The 23,686-nt window shown below is 39.6% G+C and overlaps 1 protein-coding gene across 1 annotated transcript in view; it reads right to left on the minus strand.

Moving 5' to 3' along the window:
- Window positions 1-23,686, minus strand: part of SLC44A4 (solute carrier family 44 member 4) — a 1,277,084-nt gene that overhangs the window by 119,431 nt on the left and 1,133,967 nt on the right. Inside the window, exon 20 of the mRNA XM_044082136.1 lies at window positions 1,473-1,543. Coding sequence (XP_043938071.1) covers window positions 1,473-1,543 — 71 coding nt within the window. The remainder of the gene's footprint in view (window positions 1-1,472; window positions 1,544-23,686) is intronic.

A 23,686-nucleotide genomic window follows, 5' to 3' on the forward strand; every position in this document is an offset into this window, starting at 1 on the left:
CTTTATGGCCACATTGGGGATAGGTTCATAGGTTCATAGTTTAGTACTAAGCTAACTGCCCTTGCGAGCCATTTTAAGCTTAGCCAATTATCCCTTGTGAGACTCAAACCCTGCACCTTGTGTTTGTAAGGTAAACACCTTAGCCAATAAGCCACCCTCCCAAATTTCGAAATTGTTCTCTGGGTGATCCATTTGTCTGGTAACAGAAGAAAAATGGCAATAAACATGTAATTCAAAACTACAATGTAAATATATATAAATTTAAATGACTATGTATTGAAAACAGGCCCCCACCTACACAACTCAGAAGAGAGTAAAAATAGAAAAACTTTTTCTAATAAAAGTGAATAAACTAAATAACAGACACCTAAAAGGAACTGTTATAAAATGTACGATAGTTGCAGATTTCTAGAAAATATAACAAAATATTGGAGAGATCCATCTAATCACAAATGTAACAAAAAACAGGTCTGAGAAATACTAGCACGGGGGACTATAGGAGAGACAAGTTTACAGGAGTTCGAGTCTAGAATACTAGCATTGCCAGATCAGATCCAACAAATGGCCCAAAGACCCACAGGAGAAAAAAAGCTACTCGGTAACTATTCTTGCCAACTGGAACCCTCTCACCTCAGATCTTAGAAGTATCACTGACTACAGAGAGTTCAGAAAAATGCTACACAGATCTCTAGATACCATAAACAAATGTATATTCCTTAAAAATAAAGGCTAAAGATGCCTAACCTCTGTGACAAAATCCTCCCAATGTCACCTGTAGTTATGCAGCTCTCTATCTTAACAGTTTAACCTCACATTGTATGCCTGTATGTAAATACCTTTGTAACTGTCTGTGTAGACAGTTTCTGTATGCAATTTTACACAATCTCTGCTGAATAGTGAACACAGTTATTTAACTCTTAGCTGCAATTTAGTTTCTAGTATGCAAATAAATGTTCTCTATAACGTGAATACCCTGGCACAATGTTCAGTATCCACTTAACTTAAGCATGCTTCCCATGTTAATTCAGAGTACCATTTAATGTACTTGGCTTTATAATTAACAGATCTTAAATTATTTTCATTGCAACATGTTGTCTGGTAAGCTATATGATGTAATTACATTGTAATTCAGGGTTTATGCCTGGGTCATAGCTGAAAATGGTCCCAGGACCAGCCTAAGTAAACACAAACAATGAAATAAAAAAGGGAGACTGCATGTTGACTATTAGTTCAGTGTCTGTCTGTTGACCTTGTGTGAGGCTTACTCTTTTGTATAGCTGCATTTATGAAGCTGTCAGTGGCAATTCAATTAGTTCTGAAATTACAAACTGAAGTCAATGATTTCTAAAAACAAAAAATCAAACAATACTTGTGTACAAATAAGAAAACAAAAGATGCATGCTGCTTGAATTAGCAGAAGAAAATGATACAGTACAGAAGAAGATACAAATTTGCTACCTTAAAGTACTTACCTACACCTCCCACCACCAGCAACTTCCCAAAGAAAAGCAGCAGGTCTGTCACCTTATCCAGCACTACCACTCTGTCAAAAAATAAATAGATGATTTAGTTCAAACTGAGTACTGAATGCATTTCTTCCAGTTTTAAAAGATTTATACAGCCAATATTTATTAATCAGGTAAACATACTAGTAACAGATTTGTTTTCATGGGTGATCCAGAACACTGTACCATCTAAAAAACACAAGTGGAAACTGTGGTAATTAAACCCAGATCTTTAGGATGGAATTTATTTACATCACTTTGCTACATAGTACAAATATATTGTGCATGGAACTCCACATGCACAATATACTTGCTTTGGGTCCACTTCAAAATGCTGACTTTCAAAATACCTAAACTCAAAATACTGACGCCAAAATCTCTATAAAACTCAAAATACTGAAAACACACAGGATACCAACACTTATTATATCCCAGCACAAGTACATACTGAAACAAATAAAACACAAACCATATTACTCTTCCAAGTATAAGCAGGGGGAAAGCCCCCCCTGCCCTCCACACCCCCTGCTACTTAAATATATCAACTCCAAGAGTGCACTTTAGTGAAGTGCAATCTTGGAGTTGATATATTTAAGTAGCAGGGAGTGTGGGGGGTGCAGGGGGGCTTGCCCCCCTGCTTATACTTGCAGAAGAGTAATATGTTTCTGTATGTAGTTGTGCTGCAATATAGTTGTGTTTCTGTACTGTGTTTTTTTCTTTTTGATATTTTGAGTTTCAGTATTTTGAGTTTTCAGTATTTTGAGCTTGAGAGATTTTGGTCTCAGTATTTTGAGTTTAAGTATTTTGAAGTGGACCCACTTGCTTCACTATAATAGTGACATCAGTGTTGCACTACAGCAGCTATACTATCACATAGAGGACTGCAAATATGACTAAACTGTACATTCATATGTTATTTGTTAGCCAAGTAAGTGCTCTGAAATGAGGATAACCAGTGGCAGGCCCAAACTAAAACAATACACAATATAAATAAGCAATATGTTACATACAATAATGGAGCATTTTGGACAGCAAGAGGTAAGTATCTAGCATATAACAATAAAAATGTGTGTGTGTATGTGTGTATGTATATTATATAGCTTTTGTTCTGGCTTTCATTGAAAATCTGATCATTTTTTGTATGTGCAACAGAATTTCAAATATCCTTATGTTAATTATAACAATCAAAACTGCAATTTAAATACTTTAATGTTTGTGCAGTACAGTTGTTTTACATGCTATCTGATTCACTCTGTATTTAAGTACTTTAATGTTTGTGCAGTACAGTTGTTTTACATGCTATCTGATTCACTCTGTATTTAAGTACTTTAATGTTTGTGCAGTACAGTTGTTTTACATGGTATCTGATTCACTCTGTATTTAAGTACTTTAATGTTTGTGCAGTACAGTTTCACTCTGTATTTAAGTACTTTAATGTTTGTGCAGTACAGCTGTTTTACATGGTATCTGATTCACTCTGTATTTAAGTACTTTAATGTTTGTGCAGTACAGCTGTTTTACATGGTATCTGATTCACTCTGTATTTAAGTACTTTAATGTTTGTGCAGTACAGCTGTTTTACATGGTATCTGATTCACTCTGTATTTAAGTACTTTAATGTTTGTGCATTACAGCTGTTTTACATGGTATCTGATTCACTCTGTATTTAAGTACTTTAATGTTTGTGCAGTACAGCTGTTTTACATGGTATCTGATTCACTCTGTATTTAAGTACTTTAATGTTTGTGCAGTACAGCTGTTTTACATGGTATCTGATTCACTCTGTATTTAAGTACTTTAATGTTTGTGCAGTACAGTTGTTTTACATGGTATCTGATTCACTCTGTATTTAAGTACTTTAATGTTTGTGCAGTACAGTTGTTTTACATGGTATCTGATTCACTCTGTATTTAAGTACTTTAATGTTTGTGCAGTACAGTTGTTTTACATGGTATCTGATTCACTCTGTATTTAAGTACTTTAATGTTTGTGCAGTACAGTTGTTTTACATGGTATCTGATTCACTCTGTATTTAAGTACTTTAATGTTTGTGCAGTACAGTTGTTTTACATGGTATCTGATTCACTCTGTATTTAAGTACTTTAATGTTTGTGCAGTACAGTTGTTTTACATGGTATCTGATTCACTCTGTATTTAAGTACTTTAATGTTTGTGCAGTACAGTTGTTTTACATGGTATCTGATTCACTCTGTATTTAAGTACTTTAATGTTTGTGCAGTACAGTTGTTTTACATGGTATCTGATTCACTCTGTATTTAAGTACTTTAATGTTTGTGCAGTACAGTTGTTTTACATGGTATCTGATTCACTCTGTATTTAAGTCCTTTAATGTTTGTGCAGTACAGTTGTTTTACATGATATCTGATTCACTCTGTATTTAAGTCCTTTAATGTTTGTGCAGTACAGTTGTTTTACATGATATCTGATTCACTCTGTATTTAAGTCCTTTAATGTTTGTGCAGTACAGTTGTTTTACATGATATCTGATTCACTCTGTATTTAAGTCCTTTAATGTTTGTGCAGTACAGTTGTTTTACATGATATCTGATTCACTCTGTATTTAAGTCCTTTAATGTTTGTGCAGTACAGTTGTTTTACATGATATCTGATTCACTCTGTATTTAAGTCCTTTAATGTTTGTGCAGTACAGTTGTTTTACATGATATCTGATTCACTCTGTATTTAAGTCCTTTAATGTTTGTGCAGTACAGTTGTTTTACATGATATCTTATTCACTCTGTATTTAAGTCCTTTAATGTTTGTGCAGTACAGTTGTTTTACATGATATCTGATTCACTCTGTATTTAAGTACTTTAATGTTTGTGCAGTACAGTTGTTTTACATGATATCTGATTCACTCTGTATTTGCTTTGGCTGAATATCTAAACTGCACTGCTGTTGAAGGTCAGCGCACATCCAAGTGATTTTGACATGATGATGTCTTTAATTACCTGTGCTAACAAACTAGTTATTTTGCTGGACATTAGATGCATCTGCATGGTCTTTGTTCTGTTTGCTGATGTTAGTTTTTCCTCTGCAGGCATTTTGGCTGCATTTTATTTTGCTGTCTGTTATTAGGTTCTTTTTCATACACACTTAAGAATACTTTTAGGCCTTCATGTATATTTGAAGTACTTGGTATTTTCAGATGTATTTACTAATCATGTCAAAACTGGAATTTGGTCTGTGTCTAGTGCCTGAAGTTCGCAGTGTTCCATCAGGGATGCTATCAGGAAATATCCTTGCTAGACTGCTTAATCTATAATTTTGATCAACTGGCAGCACTGTGTTATATCCACATGCTGTGTGATATACATTAATATCACTTAATCCAGGCAACTCTTGACTTAGTATCCAGTAGTAATAATATAAATCAGTGTTATGCATCATTCAAACAGAGGGAAGCCTTCTGCTTTACTTATAATTCAACACAGTGCATGAGTGGTAACACTAGACAGCTGTACAGCACAGGACAAAAATCAGTGGCAGTCTCTACCCACTGATAAATTCTGAACTACTACATAAGAAAGAAACCCAAGCTGTACCTTAATTTCCCCAACATCACCAGTTTCAAAAACAATAACAGCATTTTAGTTGCTGCATAGGATGACAAGTTTCTTGCTGCAATCCCAGATGATCAAAAGACTCATCAAAACTCTTGAAATAAAAGTACATCTACAAACGTACCATTAAAACATATCAGTATTTTTAAAAGATCAAACATTTGTCTTGCCATTTTTTGTATTTACAAATAATATAATTCATTCTTCTATGAATCACACCAGAATAACCATAAAATATAAGGCAAAGTTTCACAGCCAATTGTAACTGGATACTATTAAATGTAGTTATTCTTGAAGAAATTAAGGCAATTAAGGGACAATTATATTAAAGAAAAAACTTTTTTTTTTTTTGCATCTTATCTGGCTGTTCTACAGGATACGAATGTCTCTGCATCACTCTACGTCTTTACTTATTTTGCTTATTTCTAATTTAAAATTCTCTTATGGAACAGACAGTGATTTTGTTTTGGGTGACTTTCTTTTTTCTTGCTTATAATGGCAGTACTCACAAAATCTTTTGAATCTCAAGGCAGAGTGTCAGAAACTTTCTTCCAGTGGTACTTTCTGGTTTGTGCTCTCTAACATTTTTTTTTTTTTTTTTTACACAATGCAAAGAAAAAGTTTATTTTTCAGCTGCAAAATAACGTTTAAATTATAGTGTATTTGAAAAAAATAAGAATTAGTTAATTCTTTACATCAATCTGTTTCTGTCATTGGCAATGGATTATTGTCCATACCAAGAGTTAGGTTGATGATGTGTTGTAGTGGTTTAGAAATATATTTTGCGGATATTTGCATGATGCTTGGGTACAGTGTTGAAAGTATTTAACGGATTTAGTTTTGCCAATTTATTTATGTTCATTTTCCAGGAAAGTCTAATTGGGATAAACACTTTTTAAGAGGAAACCCGGGGAGAAAAGCTCCACATTTAACACTAGTTTTAATGTATACATAAAATAGAGTTATATGATATTGGAAGGAATATAAAATATAGCCAAGTGTACATACACAAGAGAAAAAGCTTTGCAATAGCTTACATAATACATCATTTAGAAACAGAACGTGTACATTGCTTGCATAGATATACACAGTGCTGAATGTTAATTAGAAATAGCGTCAGGCTTATATATAGCAAAGAGAGAGATATAACATTGCAGAAGATAAGTTTAAAATTACCTGTGATTTCTAGCAATTAAAACAATGAAAAGAGTTAGCTTAACTATGGAAATATTAGAATGGGGGGAGGGGGTTGACAATGAAAGTATGCTATATTAGTAGTAGAACTATGAAAGTATCATTATATTTAAGACTGAGAAGTAAAGGAATTAGGAAAGTGAGAATGGTTGGGACTACTTGGACTGTTAGGAGTATTAGTTTCGGACAGATAAAGACAATGAGAACTGAAACTGTGACGGAGTGGTGCAGTGAGACAGTGGTTGACCTAACTAGAGAGAGAAGAGATCGAGTCGTGTCACTTAGAACCTAGCCTATGAGTGAAATAATTTATGTAAACAAAGTTACTCCCAGATGTAACTGTTCATATATTCCAGGGATTAGTGACTATTATGTCTTCACACCTACTGGTAAGGGATTAACACTATTTGTCAAGGATATCATTAACTCACAACAAACCCTGTGGGACACAACATCTGAAATTCTAATGTCCAAATCAAAATAAACATTAATCATCACTTTACAGCTAGTTATAGAATGCTTTCTGTGGTCCCCTTCTGAGCATGATAGCCATAGCTAGCTATAGAACACCCTCTATGCCCCTCTCTGAGCATATTTGCCTTAACACCTTTGCTGAAATTCTCATTAAACTTAATAACATTCCACTGGGGAACTTCAATTATCCTTTAATAAACTTTCTGACCAACACTGCCAGTGAGTGGCATGCCCAATGCTTCTTTGACATTAGAGATGCTAATGCCTTGCACAATCAGTTAACCATCCTAATAGGATCCCCAATACCCTTGATCTTTCCTCATAAATATGGCCACTTCTTGCACACCTCCATGTATATCATGTTCCCTAGTTAAATCAGACCATTACCCGGCGATCTTTTCCTTTAAAACTAGTGATACTTCCCTGCACATAGATTGTGTTTAAGGACTTTTCAAAAGCAAACCTTCTTCAGTCACTTGATGACCTAAACAAATTCTGCTGCAATCTTCCTTTGATGTATTCCGTTGTTAAAGCCAGTGCCTATACCTCTGACATCTACTCCCACTTAAATAGCTGTAGCAATAAGGCAGTCACTGTTTGTATTAAATATACTGAGAAATTTAAAAACAAAGCCATATGGTAGAATACCCATATAAATTATATAACAAGAGAAAGAAACTACATAATGCTTACTAAGTCTCATTTTACTTTAAGATGGCATCTAAGCAAACTAGTAAAATGCTTAGGAGAACCATTAGTAAGCGCAAAGTTGAACTGTGTCTTCTTCTAGCTTTTCCCGGTTAGGGGTCGCCACAGCGGATCACCTGTCTGCTCATGATTGGCAGTGGAGTTTTACGGTGTCGAGTTGCCAGCCCGGTGCCCAACCTTCCAGTGAAGGCACACACACACTCACACCTAGGGCCAATTTGGAGTGTCCAGTCCACCTACAGCATGTCTTTGGGATGTGGGAGGAAACCAAAGCATCCGGCGGAAACCCAAGCCACCACAGGGAGGACATGCAGACTCCGCGCAGAAGGCACCCCAGCCGAGGATTGAACAGGAGAACCTCTTGCTGTGAGGCAACAATGCTAACCACTGCACCACCATGGCCGCCCAGAGTAAGCTCATATGAACTTAAAATAGCCACTGAAAACAAAAATAACTACAAAGCACTTACTGGTTGTTTTTAAGTGTTGGTTTTGTTTTATTTGATCTGTTTCATTAGTGTAATTTTATTTTTAATGGTTCAGTCGAGTTTATAGTAAGGCTTTTGTGTTTGTGCTTTTTTTTTATATCTTTAACTATATCAGGACATAAAGAACCAACACCCCAAACCGTAGTGAGCTAGTAGTTCACAATAATACTGCCTACCCTAATTCAAAGGATATAGCTGCTGTCCCTGCTGATAAATTTTGTGCACATTTTTTACTCCATCCACAGTAATTGCTTTATCACAATTCCCCAGTCACAGCCCTCCCAACTGCTATGGAAGAAATCTTGTCAGGCATCTCAAAAGCTCATACCACCTCATCTATGAGCTAAAACAACATATCAGCATGCCTGATTTTCTGACACAAGTACAGCCAATCTCTGCTTTGACTTAAACCTCTAATCCATGCCTCTCTTCACTAGTTACATTCCTGAAGTCTAGAAAATAGTCACTGTAATGCTACTGCACAAGGGTGGCCCAACAACAGATCCCATACCTCTCAACCTGGAAACATCAAAAATCTGTTCAAAGGCTCATGAAAAGTAGGTACAATTGGCCAAAAATCTAGACAGTGATTAAAATAAAATTTGCATGCATAATAATGCAACTCCGCCCACTAATGGAGTTGTGGGATACCAGTATTCAAAGACAAACTGAAAAAAACAGGCAAAGTTACACAAAATATAACCAGAACAATGGTATTTTATTTATATGATGCTAACAAGCAGACCGTGAAGACACATGCTAAGGGCAAAATGTGGAACAATTATTAGCAGCTTGTTCAGTATTTCAGCTAGGAAGCTCACAGGATGGCTAAAATGTGTCGCTTTATACTTACAAAAACATCTTTCGATGAATTAATATGATTCAGTATTATTTCCTATGAATATTAGTTAAAAAAAAGGTACTTGCGTATTATCGCAACCAGATTTTTGCGATAATACGGCTTGCTTCCCGGTGTGTGACTATAACCAGAAATGTATGCAGAATCACACAGGGAATGTTATCTGTAAAAAAAAAAACACTTTATTGAGGTAGGAATAGTGTAGTACTAGAAAAATGACTGCTTGTTTGAACCTATGCCATTTCCTGACATCATGTCAGTCAGTGCTTTTCCAAGTCCTGTTATGTGTGCACGCAACACAGCAGAGCCGCGTCTGCAGCATATATTCCCTTCCCCAGAACTAGCAGCCCAAAAGGGGTAAAAAGCAACTGACAGTTCACACACCATTCAAAAAGGGGGAGAAAGGTAACACCTACAGACGTGATTCAGTTATTATTAAACACACACATCACAGAAAGCAGGGAGTGTGAAATTTTCATGTGAAAATGCAGAAGCGCGAAAGACTGTTTCAGGAAAAGTAAAATTTTACAACCTGCACGTTTGTTACGGGGGACAAAAACATCGAGATAGCCGGTCAAAATCTTTCAGATGATGAAAATAAAATCTGAGTACTGGCGATGAACATAAGGATGGTATATTCCCGATGAACTTAGCCTATATTGCGCTTGTAATCAGGAAGGCAGGATCTACCATGCGCTGCATGCAGAGTTCACTGGCAAAGTGAGACATGCCAGTCAGGACTCCAAAATTTGGCAGTTAGTCCTCTCCCTGCCTCAAAACCATGTGTGCCACAATTTAACTTAGTTACTTACAACTCCCTTTTCCAGTGTAATAGACCTGCTGTCTCAGACATGGGACTAAATTCGCAACCGCGAAAATCTGGTTGCGATAATACGCAAGTACCAAAAAAATTTTAACACTGTGTGTGACACCCTTTCAATTGGGGAACAATGCGCAACATCATGCAGTTTTTAGGACTCAGAATGAGGAACTTTCCTAGTAATCATGTACACTTGAGAGGTATGCACAGATCATAATGCATACTGAGTGCAGACTTCAGTCCAATATCCCCAGCACCTTACCATGCATTTTCTGAAGGATGTGAAGTCTGAAATTGTAACAGCTGTCATTACTTATTGAATTCAGTACTCACCGATTTGCCAGAAAACCTCAAGTTTTATGTGGAACAATTCAAAACTAAAAGACAAAAATCTGGACATTCTGATAAAGCCTGTGCACCTGAGAGTTATGACCTCCATTTCTCCAAAAGTTATCAGTTTTAGGACAGACTGCAAGGGACAGAGCTAACACACAAGTCAGAATTAGGGAAAATCGAGGCAAAGTATATGGGAAAAAAATTAACTTTTTTGACTGCTGATGTAGTGGCTCTCCTCTGTTATATCTAGAAGGGAGGGGTTAGATTATTTTCACAGTATTTTATATCAAAAGTCTACCTTACTGAAGGAGTTGATTTCCATCACCATCGAGTTGATGGAACTTCTCCTGGAGAACAATTTTTTACAGTTTGAGGGTGAATATTATCAACAAATCACCGGTGTGGCAATGGATGCAGCTTGTGTTCCAGTGTTTGTAAATTAGAAGTTATGTACCTACCATAACGTTCCATGTTAGTTGCCTTCTTCTCGCCTTCTTTCTTGCTAGATGGGTTCGGAGCCGATCCTCGGCTCTGACTCGGCCACTCTAAAAGCTCGAGAGCTAGTTCCACCGGCTCGAGGCTCCCCTATATCCCACAATGCTAGGCGGTAACTCCTCAGATCTCATTTGAAAGCTAAGGCCAGCAATAAAATTTCATAAGGAACAAAGAAAAATCCTCTAGGTCTGTCCTGGCTAGGGGGAAGGAGGGTGGGACGCAAGAAAGAAGGTGAGAAGAAGACAACTAACATGGAATGTTATGGTAGGTACATAACTTCTAAATGTTAAGTTGTCAATCTCGCCTTCATTCTTGCTGGATGGGACCGCGTCCCTAGCACCTTGTCCCGGGTGGCCTATTGGGACAGACTCTTGAGTACAGTGGAACCAAAGTTGGCTCGGTCTCTAGAGGCCAAGTCCAACTTATAATGAGAAATGAAGGTATGGGGGAGAAGCCCAAGTAGCTGCAGAACAAATCGAATCAATAGGCAGCCTATCTTGGAAAGCTATAGACGTGGCTAAAGCTCTAGTTGAATGAGCCCTGGGTTTGGATGGCAATCGTTGATGTCTTATCTCATACACTAGGGTAATCAACGAAGTAAGCCATCTAGAGAGAGAGACTTTAGAAACTGGGAGGCCCATTCTACCTTCTGCATAAGAAACAAACAGTTGGTCAGATTTCCTGAATTGTTTGGTCCTGTCTAGATAGTACCCAAGTTGGCAATGGATATCTAAACCGTGTAACTTTTGTTCTGACCTATTAGAATAATTTGGGAAGAAAACAGGAAGCTCAATGGTTTGATTAAAATTTGCCAATGAAGCTACTTTGGGCAAAAAGGACGGGTTAGTACACAAGGACACCCTGTCTTTATGAAATATCAGATAAGGGGGTCGACTGCACAGAGCATGGACTTTGGAGACTCTTCTAGCTGAGGTGATAGCTACTAAAAAGAGTGTCTTCCTAGAAAGTAACTTTATAGAACATGAAGCTGCAGGTTCAAAGGGGGGAAGAATTAAGGATGCCAGAACCAAGTTGAGATCCCATTGAGGAGGAGGATCTCTGATGGGTGGTTTGAGGAGAAAAACTCCCTTTAAAAAAGCCTTGCAGAGTTTGTGAGACATAATGGAGGACTCTGAGACTCCAACATGAAAGTTCGATATTGCTGCCAATTGAACTCTAATGGTAGATGTGGACGAACCTGAGTGGAAAAGTTCGGCTAGAAAGTCTAGAACTGTTTGAATAGAAGCAGTGAAAGGATCTATATTCTTCAACTGCGCCCAATAGGAAAAACGTTTCCACTTGCTAAGATAAATCTTCCGAGTGGAAGATTTATGAGAAGCTATCAAGATATCTCTAACTGAGTGAGATATCAAAGGAAGCCTGGCTAAACTCGGAATTGGAGGAACCATGCTGTGAGGTTCAGAGAGGGAAGGGAGTGGTGCAACTGACCCGACTGATGGGTCAAGAGGTCTGGAACTGGGTCCAGATGCCAAAGTTGTTCCAACAGATAACGGTGGAGAAAAGGGAACCAAACCTGTTGAGGCCAGTAAGGGGCAATGAGGATCATGGAAGCTTCCTGAGCGATGGCTTTCTGTATCAGCTGGGATATCAGTGGGAAGGGAGGAAAGGCATACAGAAGTCCCCGGGGCCAAACGTGCACTAGAGCGTCTCTGCTGGGGTGGCCTGGTTGGGGAAAGAGGGTGAAAAAATCGTCGCACTTGCTGTTTTGGGGAGTAGCGAAAAGTTCGCAGCAAGGCCTGCCCCACTTTCGAAAAACTTTCTCCAACACTGAATTGTTCAGAGACCACTCGTGAGGCATGAGAATAGCTCTGCTCAATTTGTCTGCAATCACATTGGACTTCCCGGGGATGTGCGTTGCTAACAGAAATCGCTGAGAAGAAATCGCCCATTGCCACAGTCTGAGTGCCTCTTGACATAGGGGGTAAGATCTGGTTCTGCCTTGTTTGTTGATGTACCACACTACAGACATGTTGTCTGTTTGAATTGCTATAGTTCCCTTGGGAAGAGAGTCTTGTAGGGCTTGCAACGCTAGAAGCACTGCTCTCATCTCTAGGACGTTTATGTGCAAGTGGCACTCGAACGGTTGCCACATGCCCTGGACTGTCCTGCCCTGGAAATGCCCCCCCCCCACCCGATCAGGGAGGCGTCCATTGTCACTGTAGCAACCAGAGGGGCAGGGACGAAAGGTCTCCCTAGGACCTAGCTGAGGAGATGTGATCCACCAAGAGAGATGATTCTTGCATGACTGAGTTATCCGAATAGGATGGGACATTGGGAGACTCTGGTAAGACCACTGTGTGAAGAGCATCCATTGTAAAATTCTCATATGGAAGCGAGCTAGTGGTAGGAGAGGGATGGCCGCCGCCATAATCCCTAAAACTTTCAGGATCAGTCTGGCTTTGACTTTGTTGCTCTGCAAGACAAGGAAGACCTGTTTGTGTATGTCTGCTATCCTCTGCTCTGTGAGTCTGGCTGGCATCTTGATTGTGTCTAGATTTGCGCCTATGAAGGTAATAACACGACAAGGCGACAAGACAGACTTTTCGTAGTTTATTGATATACCTAGTGCCTGACGTGTGAAAAGTGTAGTCTCTGGCGAGAAGTAAAAGATGCTTGGTGGGGGCTGTAAGGAGCCAGTCGTCTAAATAAGGAAACACCTGGAATCCTTGTCATCTCAGGTGAGAGGCTACCACTGCCATGCATTTGGTAAACACTCGGGGGGCTGTAGTGAGACCAAAGGGCAGGGCTCTGAATTGAAAATGACCGGTTCCCAGCCTGAAGCGGAGAAATCTCCTGGAGCGTCGACTCATCTTGATGTGATAGTACGCATCCTGGAGATCTATCGAGCACATCCAGTTTTCCCGCTCCAAAAGGGGAAGAATGGACTGCAGCGTGACTACCCGGAACTTTGTTTTCTTAACAAACTTGTTCAAGTTGCTGAGATCCAAAATGGGTCTCCAGTCCCCTGTTTTCTTTGGAACCAAAAAGAATTTGGAGTAGATTCCGGATCCTACTTGGTCTGCTGGAACTGGCTGAATGGCTCTTTTTGCGAGCAGCTTTGAAATTTCTAATGCTGCTTGCTCCCTTTGACTGGGTGGAATGTCTGGAAGGGATTTTTTGGACTGCTTCGGAATGAAAAGGAAAGGGATTCTGTAACCTTCAGAAATGATAGACTGTACCCACTTGTCTTGAGTTAGGGATAGCCAGGCTTTTGGGTACAGTGACAACCTTCCCCCGACTGCCTCCGAAGGTGGGCAGTTGGGCAACACCTCAGGGATGCTGAAAGGGCTTGTCGGAAAAGGATTCTCGACTGCCCTGATTCTGCGGACCCCCTCTGCCCCTGGGACAGCGTCTACCATTGTTGTTCCCCCCTCTGTCTCTAGAGGGGAAACGACTCTGTGCGTCAGGCAAGTCTCCTTGAGATTGTTTATGAACCACATCTTTCCCCCCTTCTGACCTTTGGGGTAAGGTCTAGAAGGAGTAGAAAAATGGACTCCGATGGCAGAAAGAGTCTTGCCATCAGTCTCGCACCTAGTCAGGGTTTCCTTCACTTGAGGACCAAAAAGGGATGATCCATCAAAGGGGGAATTAGTGAAGGACGCCTTAAAAGGGTCCGCAAAGTTACAAAACCGCATCCAGGCGTGCCTACGCAAGGCTACACCTGTACCTGCCGCTCTACTTGCTCCATCCGCCACATATGAAAGGAGGCGCATGGAAGAGTTGGTTATAGAATTAAGGGTAGCCAGCTGAGAGTTCATCCTATCCTGAAAACCCGCAGCTGTTGGGTCCTTCAACATTTCACTTGCTTCTTTGAGTAAATCCCTCTGAAGACGAGTAAAATGACACAGGTAATTCAGCGATCTCATAGTAAAGGTCGCTGATGAGAACATCCGCTTCCCGTACCTGTCCATCAACCTAGACTCCTTGGTAGGAGGATGAACAGGCACCGAAGGATCAGCTAACTACTTCTTGGTAGCTGCAGCCACCACCATAGCATCAACAGAGACGCCTTTGGTCAGAAATTCTTTATCCTTGGGGGCCGTGATGAACTTTGATGGTCTCCTGGGGGTGGGTTCCACCGAGTCAGGAGCCACCCAAGCCTTCTTTGCCACCACTTGCATAAGGGGGTCAAAGGGAGGGGACACCCAGGAGGTGGAAGGGCGAGAGCCAAACGCCTCAAGATACACTGATTCATCCTCTGAAGGGTTGAGGGATGGCCAATTCCCCCTCTGTTTTAAGATTTCAAGGATGTCTGCAAAGGAGACATCTTCAGAGGGGGAATGAGGGGAACCTTCAGAACCCTCTAAATCAGTGTCAGAGGTGACAGACTCAGGGGAGTCAATGTGCTTCCTCTTGCACTGCCTCTTCCTAGGGGGCTCTCCTACAGGGTCAGGAGAGGCCTCGGAAGAGGAGGAGATCCCCACAGGGGAAACTTGAGGAGCTGGCTCTCTACGGTCGGGGATGAGAGAGTGAGTAGAAATCACTGGAGGCACCATAGGGGGAGGGGCAGAAGGAACCAACTGTGGAGTTGAACCTGGTTCCAACACGCTCCTCATGACATCGAAGGCACCCCCGTCAGGCAGAGCCAGAGGTCTCCGTTCTGAAAAATTGGAAACTGGAAACCTCCGAGGCCGATGTCGGAGCCGAACTCACCAGCGCCAAAGCACCAAGAGGGAGAGCGGGGTCGGACAAGGGTCCGATGCCACTCGCCCCCTCGGAGCCGACAAGGGAAGTCCGGCACCGAGATTCTTCCAAGGAAGACATCGGAGCCGACGACGGAACCGAAGACAAAGGTATCGTTTCCGACGCTAGCACGCCCCGGCTCCGAACTCAAAAGAGTCAGAGGAGGAATATTTTGAGTGATAGGAGTAGGTCTCGACTGTTGAGTCGGACTTTGAAGCATCTGGGCTAATGCCTCGGACTTAAGAAGTCGACTCATTACTCTCTGAAGGTCATGGTCCGATAACCTGGAAGACCTAGAAGAGTGGGATCTATGGCTCCATTCAGACAGCAAGGGTGATGCTGGAGCCGAATGAACGGAGCCAATAGATGGAGATCGGGACCTTTTTCTAGATGTTGGTTCCGATAAAATAATCGGAGTCGACAGAGTAATGTCTTCCTCGGCTCCGGCCGGAGCCGAGGACACCGTAGGGGCTTGTATTCGAGATTCATCGGCTCCGGCCAGAGCCGATGTTCGAATAGCTTTAGGGCCTCCAGAAGATGGCTCAGATGCTGGAGCCGAAGGTCTGGAAGGCTTAGAGGGTTTCCCCGATGACTGAGTCGAGGGACCCTCAGGCTTAAGTAAGCCCCTTAAAATAAGTTTATTTTTTCGCTCCTGCAGGACTCTAGGGCTGAAGCCATGGCAAACAGCACATGAGTCCTGCAGGTGCAAAGGTCCCAGGCAGTACACGCAAGAAGTGTGACCGTCTGTCAGAGACTTCTTCTGACAGCACGAGTCACACTTCTTAAAGCCTGAGACCTTTGATTCCTTAGACATATCTAAGGGGAAAGTGTAATCACACAAGCACACACACACACCGATTACACTTAGGAGTAATTTAAACTAATTTAGAATAAATTATAATAACTAGAAATAAGAAATCCCTACAAAACACAGTCACTCACAGGGAGGGAGGGACTGGGCCTAGGGCCAGAGGGAAAATTTTTTTAGGGATTTGTGGAAAAAATGGGGTGGAAAGTTAACGGGAATGGGATAGACTATTTCTCAAACTAACTATATATAAAAAAGTAACTTTAACAGGGGAAAAAAGGCTAAGAAACTAGTTCTTTACCAAAAAACTAACCTGAGCCGGTAGGAACACACCTCGATCGCTGTAGCGGCAAATGAGATCTGAGGAGTTACCACCTAGCATTGTGGGATATAGGGGAGCCTCAAGCTGGTGGAACTAGCTCTCGAGCTTTTAGAGTGGTCGAGTCGGAGCCGAGGATCGGCTCTGAACCCATCCAGCAAGAATGAAGGCGAGATTGACAACTTAACATTATTATGTTAGGGTGGGAATATGAGCATGTCTTTAATAGCCCTCTTGTTAAGTATTTACACCTTTACGTTAGGTATTTGGATGACATTTATTTTGTGGGATGGGCCTGTAGAGGAGATTGTCAAATTTGTGGAATATTTCAACCAAATACACATTTATTTCATGTTTACTAATTGTTGGAACAAGAAAAGCATTAGCTACTTGGATATTTACATCTTTCATACGGTTGGTGGTTTTAAATCTAATCTATTTAGGAAGAAAACTTTTTGCAATACTTATTTGCATTACTCCATTAACCATCCACATTTCCAAAAGAAAAATTTGGTAAAAGGGCAGGGCATACATATTGCTAGGATGACATCAGACTACAGGGATGTATGGTGTGAACTTATGAAATTTAAGGTGATGTTCTTAATCAGGCGTTACCCTGAAAAAATGGTAGATGGCATTGTTAAAGAAGTTTATCAGAGATAGGGTGTAAGGTTCAAACCCTTGTTAGGAACAGGTGTGGAAAAACAAGGAGGAGTGATCCATGATGTTAAGTATGAAAAGCATTAGTGCTTGACTATAATCAACTCCAGGGCATTAGAGCAATTGTTAAAAGAAATTGGAATATTTTTAAGGTGAACAAATAAGCATGTGATTTGTTAGGGGAAGAACCAGTTTTTACTTATAAAACAGGGAAAAATCTTAAACAACTTTTTGAGAATAGCGGACGTAACCCTACATCCACGATTAAGGGGACTGACACGTGGCAGGTGAATTCATGTTCTTTTATAATAAGGGAACATAGTTTGTTTCTTGATAATGTGTTAGGGAGTAGATTTATTTTCCAAAATGGAATTGTGACACTGGTATAACAATTTATTTAGTAAGGTGTGATGCTTGTCCAGCCTTCTATATAGGAAAGATGGAAAGAGCATTGAAAACTAGAATATATGAACATGATTATGATATTACTACAAAAAAGGCGACTAGTGTCCTGTATAAACATTCCATTACACGTGACAATTTTACCTGATTTACATTTAGTATTTTAGAAAATATTAAAAAGAATCCTAGAGGTGGTGACTGGAAAAGGTTATTAATGAAGAGAGAACTGATATAGCAGCTAAAGCTGAATGCCACATTACCCCCTGGCTTAAACGAACAGGTGTCCCTTAAACCAATTTTAAATGAGAGGGCAGCTTCCATTTAAAGATGTTGACATTACATTGTTTCATATTTTCCTAAGATTTTTTAACAGAAAGATACTGTTAAGAGAGAAAATTTTAAGCAAAGTTATTTTTATTATTTTTTTTAAAATGTGTGAAATATTTGGTTTAAAACATGTATTACTTTCAAGGTTGCTTTTTGTATTAAGGATTCGGGCACCTTAAGAGGTACCACTTGATTTTGGCAATTAATTATTCAGTTAGTCAGTTTGAGAGGGATGGAATATTGCAATGGTATTTATAATGTGATTGGTGGTGTTTTATCTGATGAAGTCTCTATTCACGAGACAAAAGCGTTTATTATTTTGGATATTTTTAATAAACTATCAGCCGTTAACCTTTGTGCAGAGTAGAGAATGGCATATTCAATAGTGTTCACAATTGCAAAAATATGCTACAGAAAGCATGACATTCCGCTTAAATGAATTAAATTCAAGTCAGCTAGTGCTAACGTTTTGACTAATTAAGTGTATGAAATAAAGAAAGATGCAGGGAAAATAAAATATGCCATTAAAATGCAATCACGAAAACATTAAATCAGGGTTTTAGTAGCTATATTTAGCAGAAATTTATTTGTAGTGGTGCACGTTTTATTTATAATAACCCTGATTTTTCCCATTCCCTAAAGAGTTGCATTTTAAAATAGAACTTCATTTTTCTATTTCAGTTCTTGACCTAAAAACTGATATTCCAAATGGCGTTAGTTTATTAATGAAATAAAAAAAGCTATGGTTCTGTATCTTTTTTCATACTTCATACACTGTGTGACTGCATCAGATCATAATATGGGTGATCCTTCACTACAACCAAAATATGAGACAGCTGACATTTTACTATGAGACATGTATGTACTTTGAACAAGATTTCCCCGTCGGAAACTGTGTTTCTGAAGCAAGATCGTCTATCTAGCACTCCAAGTGTGAGCAATGATCATTTGCTAAACAAGTGCCTCCTCTGTGAGAAAAGGACTACTGTCATGAAGTGCTCAGCATGCACTTTACAAGACATCAGCAGTTACTATCGGGGTCTATATCACTTCAGCAAACCATCACTTCAATGAATGTCATTTCATCGGAAATGCCATTCATCAAATTCCCCTCATGTGGGGGGCTGTGCCCTCCACATCCCCTACTAATTATATATACCAACTCCAAGATCACACTACAGTGGGGAAAGAGCAAATTTCCCGATCCTCACTGTACTGAGATCTCAGTATGAACAGTTCAACAAATGGCATGTTCAATGTAATTGCACTGAAAATGCCGTTCATTGAACTGATTTTTCACTGAACTGATAGGGACCCATTACTACTCATTAGCATGATCAACTTCAACTACAATAAGAAAGACATTACACTAACATTCTGCAATTCATGATCCACCATTCCCCATAATCTATTAAGTTTTGCCTTTCTATTCCATCCAGCAATTAGATTAAGCAAAAGAAAAAAAGCGTCCGATACTGTCACTATTATGGAGAAAAAACATTTCCAAAAAGCAAAATGATCCAAAAAAGTATTAATAAATGCTTGCTTTCTAGCATGGACCGTAGCTCACAAATGTCCAGATTCTTGCCTCATATTTTTGGTCTGCTCCTCATAAAATGTGTGGATTTCTGGTAAATCACTAAGGAATGAAGTTACTAAATAATGGCATACATTTGAGTTTCAGACTTTATAGTGTTCAGAAAATGCATGCTAACACAAATCCTACTATTCAAGCAACTTTCTAAGTTTATAAGAGTAACATCTTTCCCTATTTTTGTGACTAAGGCACTGGCATTCTATGTGGAGGAGTGTAAAGATGCCCAACATGCTGACTACTGTTCTTAACACACCAAGTAAACAATGACCTGCGTATCTGTTATGCACACAGCTTACAAACTAAACAGTTCCTGTATAATACCAAAAAAATTGCCAATTGCTGCTCCACCCCCAACTGCCAATCAACAAGTAAGACAGTTTACTTAGGGAGGGATTCCAAGTCCTTACCTTTTCACAACCAGACATTTTAAATAGAAACAAATGTTATCAGCTATAACCCATAAATAAATAACCCCTTATTCAAAACAAGGAGACCCACAAGCATAAATGTGGGAACACCTCCTCATAGCACTGACAAACTACTACACAATATGAATCACTCCTGCTTACAAACTATCTATAATTCTGCTAAGGACAGACGTGATCCATTACTTTCACTTCTACAGCCAGTACAAAACTCTGCATACTTACCAGAACTGATTTCCTTTGATTGGGAATTCTGGGAAATTCCGCAGTTCATCAGGAATGTACTGAAGTTTAGCCATTTTACTTTCCTGCATAATTTAGCGTGTCCCGCTACCCTTAATGAAGATCTGCAAAAACACTTCACCTAGCAATAATTAGGAAGAGATTAAAATGGCAGTGCCCATCAGGTTGCAGTAGTATGAAGTAAACGAGTTTTTGGATGTCAAACACTCTGAAGCAGGCTTATTGCCATTGACTGTTACTCCACCATTTTTATTTAAAGGGAAATTTCTTTGGTCTAACCAACAGATCGATGAGAAGACTGTCACGGCTCTGATGTCACCACATCCACCACTGCATGTTGATGATACCGCAGGGCATGCTGGTGCTGTGTGATGACATCAGCAAGCACATGAGAAACAAATAAATACAAAAAATGAAATTGGGATTTAAAGGGGCCACTTGGGAATTTGTGGCACCCTTTTATTTCAAACTTCAAAATGGTATTTTCTGAGGAATTCAGTACAGTTGAGAGGTATGACAGATCCTGATAACTAAAGACCCATTAGTCTGACTAGCTTCATATGTAAAGCTATGAGGAGCGTATTATTACAGACCTCATTAATCTCTTCATTAAAAATCTGTTCACCCTGGACCCTCATCAATTTGGCTATGTCAAAGGAAGGTCCTGCTTCGTTAACCTCATTAATTTCTTTGAAAAAGTCATCAAAGTAGTAGACAGTGAATAAAACAGTACATACAGCATATATCTGGATCTGGCCAAGGCCTTTGACACTATTATTCATCAATGCATTATTGACAAACTTGTAGATCTGAATATAAATACTTATGTTGTACAGTGTCCACCTAACTGATTGTCTGACAGAATCCATGTGGTTAGAGTTGCAGGTGCCACTTTTGAAAGCAGAAAAAGTTATCAGTGGTGTATCATACAGCCTTAGGTATAGGAGTAACATCTGCTAAGAATGTAATGAATGGCCAGCTTCCAAATCTTTCAGGGCACCTTCCATATGCCCAAACTATTATTCAGTTTGAGCTGAGATTACTAAAAAGTGAGGTTTAGGGGGGCCAAGCCCTTCAAAGTTTCTTGCCAACACAGACCAACTCAGAGATGAAGGTTAATGTCCTGAGCTAGGAAAACAAAAATAAAAGACCTCACCCTGGCAATGAAAGCAAACAAAAATGAGGAGGATAGCGGGAGCAGCTGCTGCAACAGTGATCATTTGAACATCTAGTGTTATGTTAAGTTTACTTACACAACTGCATTACTTTCAACTTATGAATCACTGTTGCAGTAGACTTAGCTTTATGGTTAGAATACCATAAGAGGCAGACTTAGAGGAGGAAGAATGAGGTCCAGGAGCCCTGGAGAATGTTCCTAACAAAATCGGTCTAGTTTATAGTCTTTGTAAAATTATGTAGAGGGAATGAAGTCGCTGCTTCTAGAATACTTCTGGAATTTAACCCTTTCTAAATAGCCAGTGATGCAGCCAACATCCTAGAAGAACAATCCTTGACCCTGCCTGAAATTGCATTGTTGTGAAGGGTATAACAAGAGGTAAAAGCATTAGACAAGCATTTGGAAATAGTCTGCTTTGTCGCATATTGTCATTTTTTCTTAGTTTCACAAGAAATGAATAACTGATCAGAGTTCCTGAAGGATTTTGTACTGTCAAGATAGCACCAGAGTTATCCAAGGACACCAAAAGTATGCAGTATCCTTTCTTCCTCAATTTTAGGTTTTGGAAAGAAGAAAGGGAGATGGTTAACTTGGCAAAAAGTAAACTTGTATCCCACTTAATGTATAAAGAATTAGTTCCTATGGAAATACTATCTTTGTGGAAAATCACATAAAACAGACCAACCATAAAAGCTTACAATTCATATGCTTTTTGCAAAGTCAAAGCAAATAGTAATACTGATTTTCATGTTAAGAAGCCTGATGAACTGGTTCAAATGGAGCCTCGGTTAGTTATTCAAACACAAAATAAAGATCCCAAGAAGAAGCCACCTGTTTTCTAGAAGGCTTTGTATGCAGCACCCCTTTCAAAAACGTTTTCATATGAGACTGCATTGAAAGAGAGGGATCCATGGGTTAGCATGTTGAAATGACTGACAAATGAACCTTGAGTAAGAAGTAAGACAGGTCAGAGGATAATACTCGCACACATAATGTGGAACTAGAGAAATACTAGCCCTGAATGAGTGTGGGTTACTTTCTTGGCACCAACTAGAAAAACTTTTCCATTTACTAATATATGATTTCCAAATAACAGGTTTCCTTGACTCCTTAATACCTGCTGCTCATCCGCAGAAAAACAAAAAGGTGCCTAAAAGGTATTAAAATTCTATCATTCAGGCAGTCATCATTGTTTCAATTTGGGATATATTAAACAACCCCTGATCTTGTCTGACTATATCTAGTCTGTGATGCAGCTTGTGGTAATTTCCCCTTTGCATTTCCAAAACAAGAGAGAACCAATGGTGCCTGGGCCAGATGGTAGTAACTACAATGATCTTTGAAGAGTCCTGAATCTTCTGAATGACTCTATGTATTAGTGAATAGGGTGGAAAGTATATAGGAACATTCCTGTTCTTAAAAAAGAAAAAAAATCCATCTTCCAGGCCTTCTTGCATGTTGTACTGGACCAGAATTTCACCAACTGATTGTTGTGAGTGCAGGCAAAAAGATGCATTTGAGGTGTTCCCCACAATTGAATCAACTCCTGGAAAACCATCTGATACATTTCCATCCATGAGGGTTGGTCCTGGTCCTGCTCAGCTTGTACACCACACAGTTTTGCTGCAACAGTATGCAAGACACCTGTAGAGTGGGACTGTGCTGAAAGCTATATCCCAGGCTACCATGGCTAGTCTGTACAGAGGGTAAGATATGGTTCCTTTTTCCTTATGTACATCACTATGGTGCTGTCTGTAAAAACTTGTAGAGGTCCCCAGGGATCATAGAAGACTGAAAGAATTGACAGCATTTATAGGTGCTAACATCTATTTTGTCTGTTTTGGTCTTTCTTTTCTGTTTCAAAGACCCTCTGATTTTATCCCCACAGACATTGCTCTCACAAACAATGTCTGAGGCATCTGTTGTGATCAACTGTGCTGAAGATGAGGGGGAGAATGGGAGACCAGGAGTCTAAGAAATTTGGTATTTCTACAAAATCTCCCTTTTCACAAACCTCAAAACTGGAACCTAAAATGCCAGGGGATGCTGATGTTGGTACGACATAGATTTCAGATACCAGTGGATTTTTCTCATGTGGAGTTTTGCAAGAGGTATCATGAAAGTCATAGATGCCATGAGACCCAGAATCCTGAGGAATTCCCTCACTAAGACAGTTGTCCAAGTGGAAAAATTAAAGAGTACATCTAGATTCAGATTTTTTTTCCTGGGAAATAAAGCTTTTTGAACTGAGGTGACTGAGATACCCCAGGAAAACAATCCTGTGGGATGGAGCCAAATAAGACATTTGTAAGTTCTCCTGGAACCCTAGACTACGTAGGAGATCTCTTACCCAGGTGACAGATTCCGGACTCTCTGAAAAAGACTGTGCAAAGATAAGTCATCTACATAAGCAAACAGGATTATCTCAGAGTCTGCAGTTGGCAATCTCAGGAGCTAGAGACTTTGAGAATATCCTTGGAGAAGTGGATAGGCCAGAATGTAATGCACATAACTGATAATGTCATCTAAACATAGAAAGCCTCAAGAAAATCTGAAATCTGG

The sequence above is a fragment of the Protopterus annectens genome, chromosome 9.part0 (genome assembly GCF_019279795.1).
Source record: "Protopterus annectens isolate FY-2018-M chromosome 9.part0, PAN1.0, whole genome shotgun sequence".
NCBI lineage: Eukaryota > Metazoa > Chordata > Ceratodontiformes > Protopteridae > Protopterus > Protopterus annectens.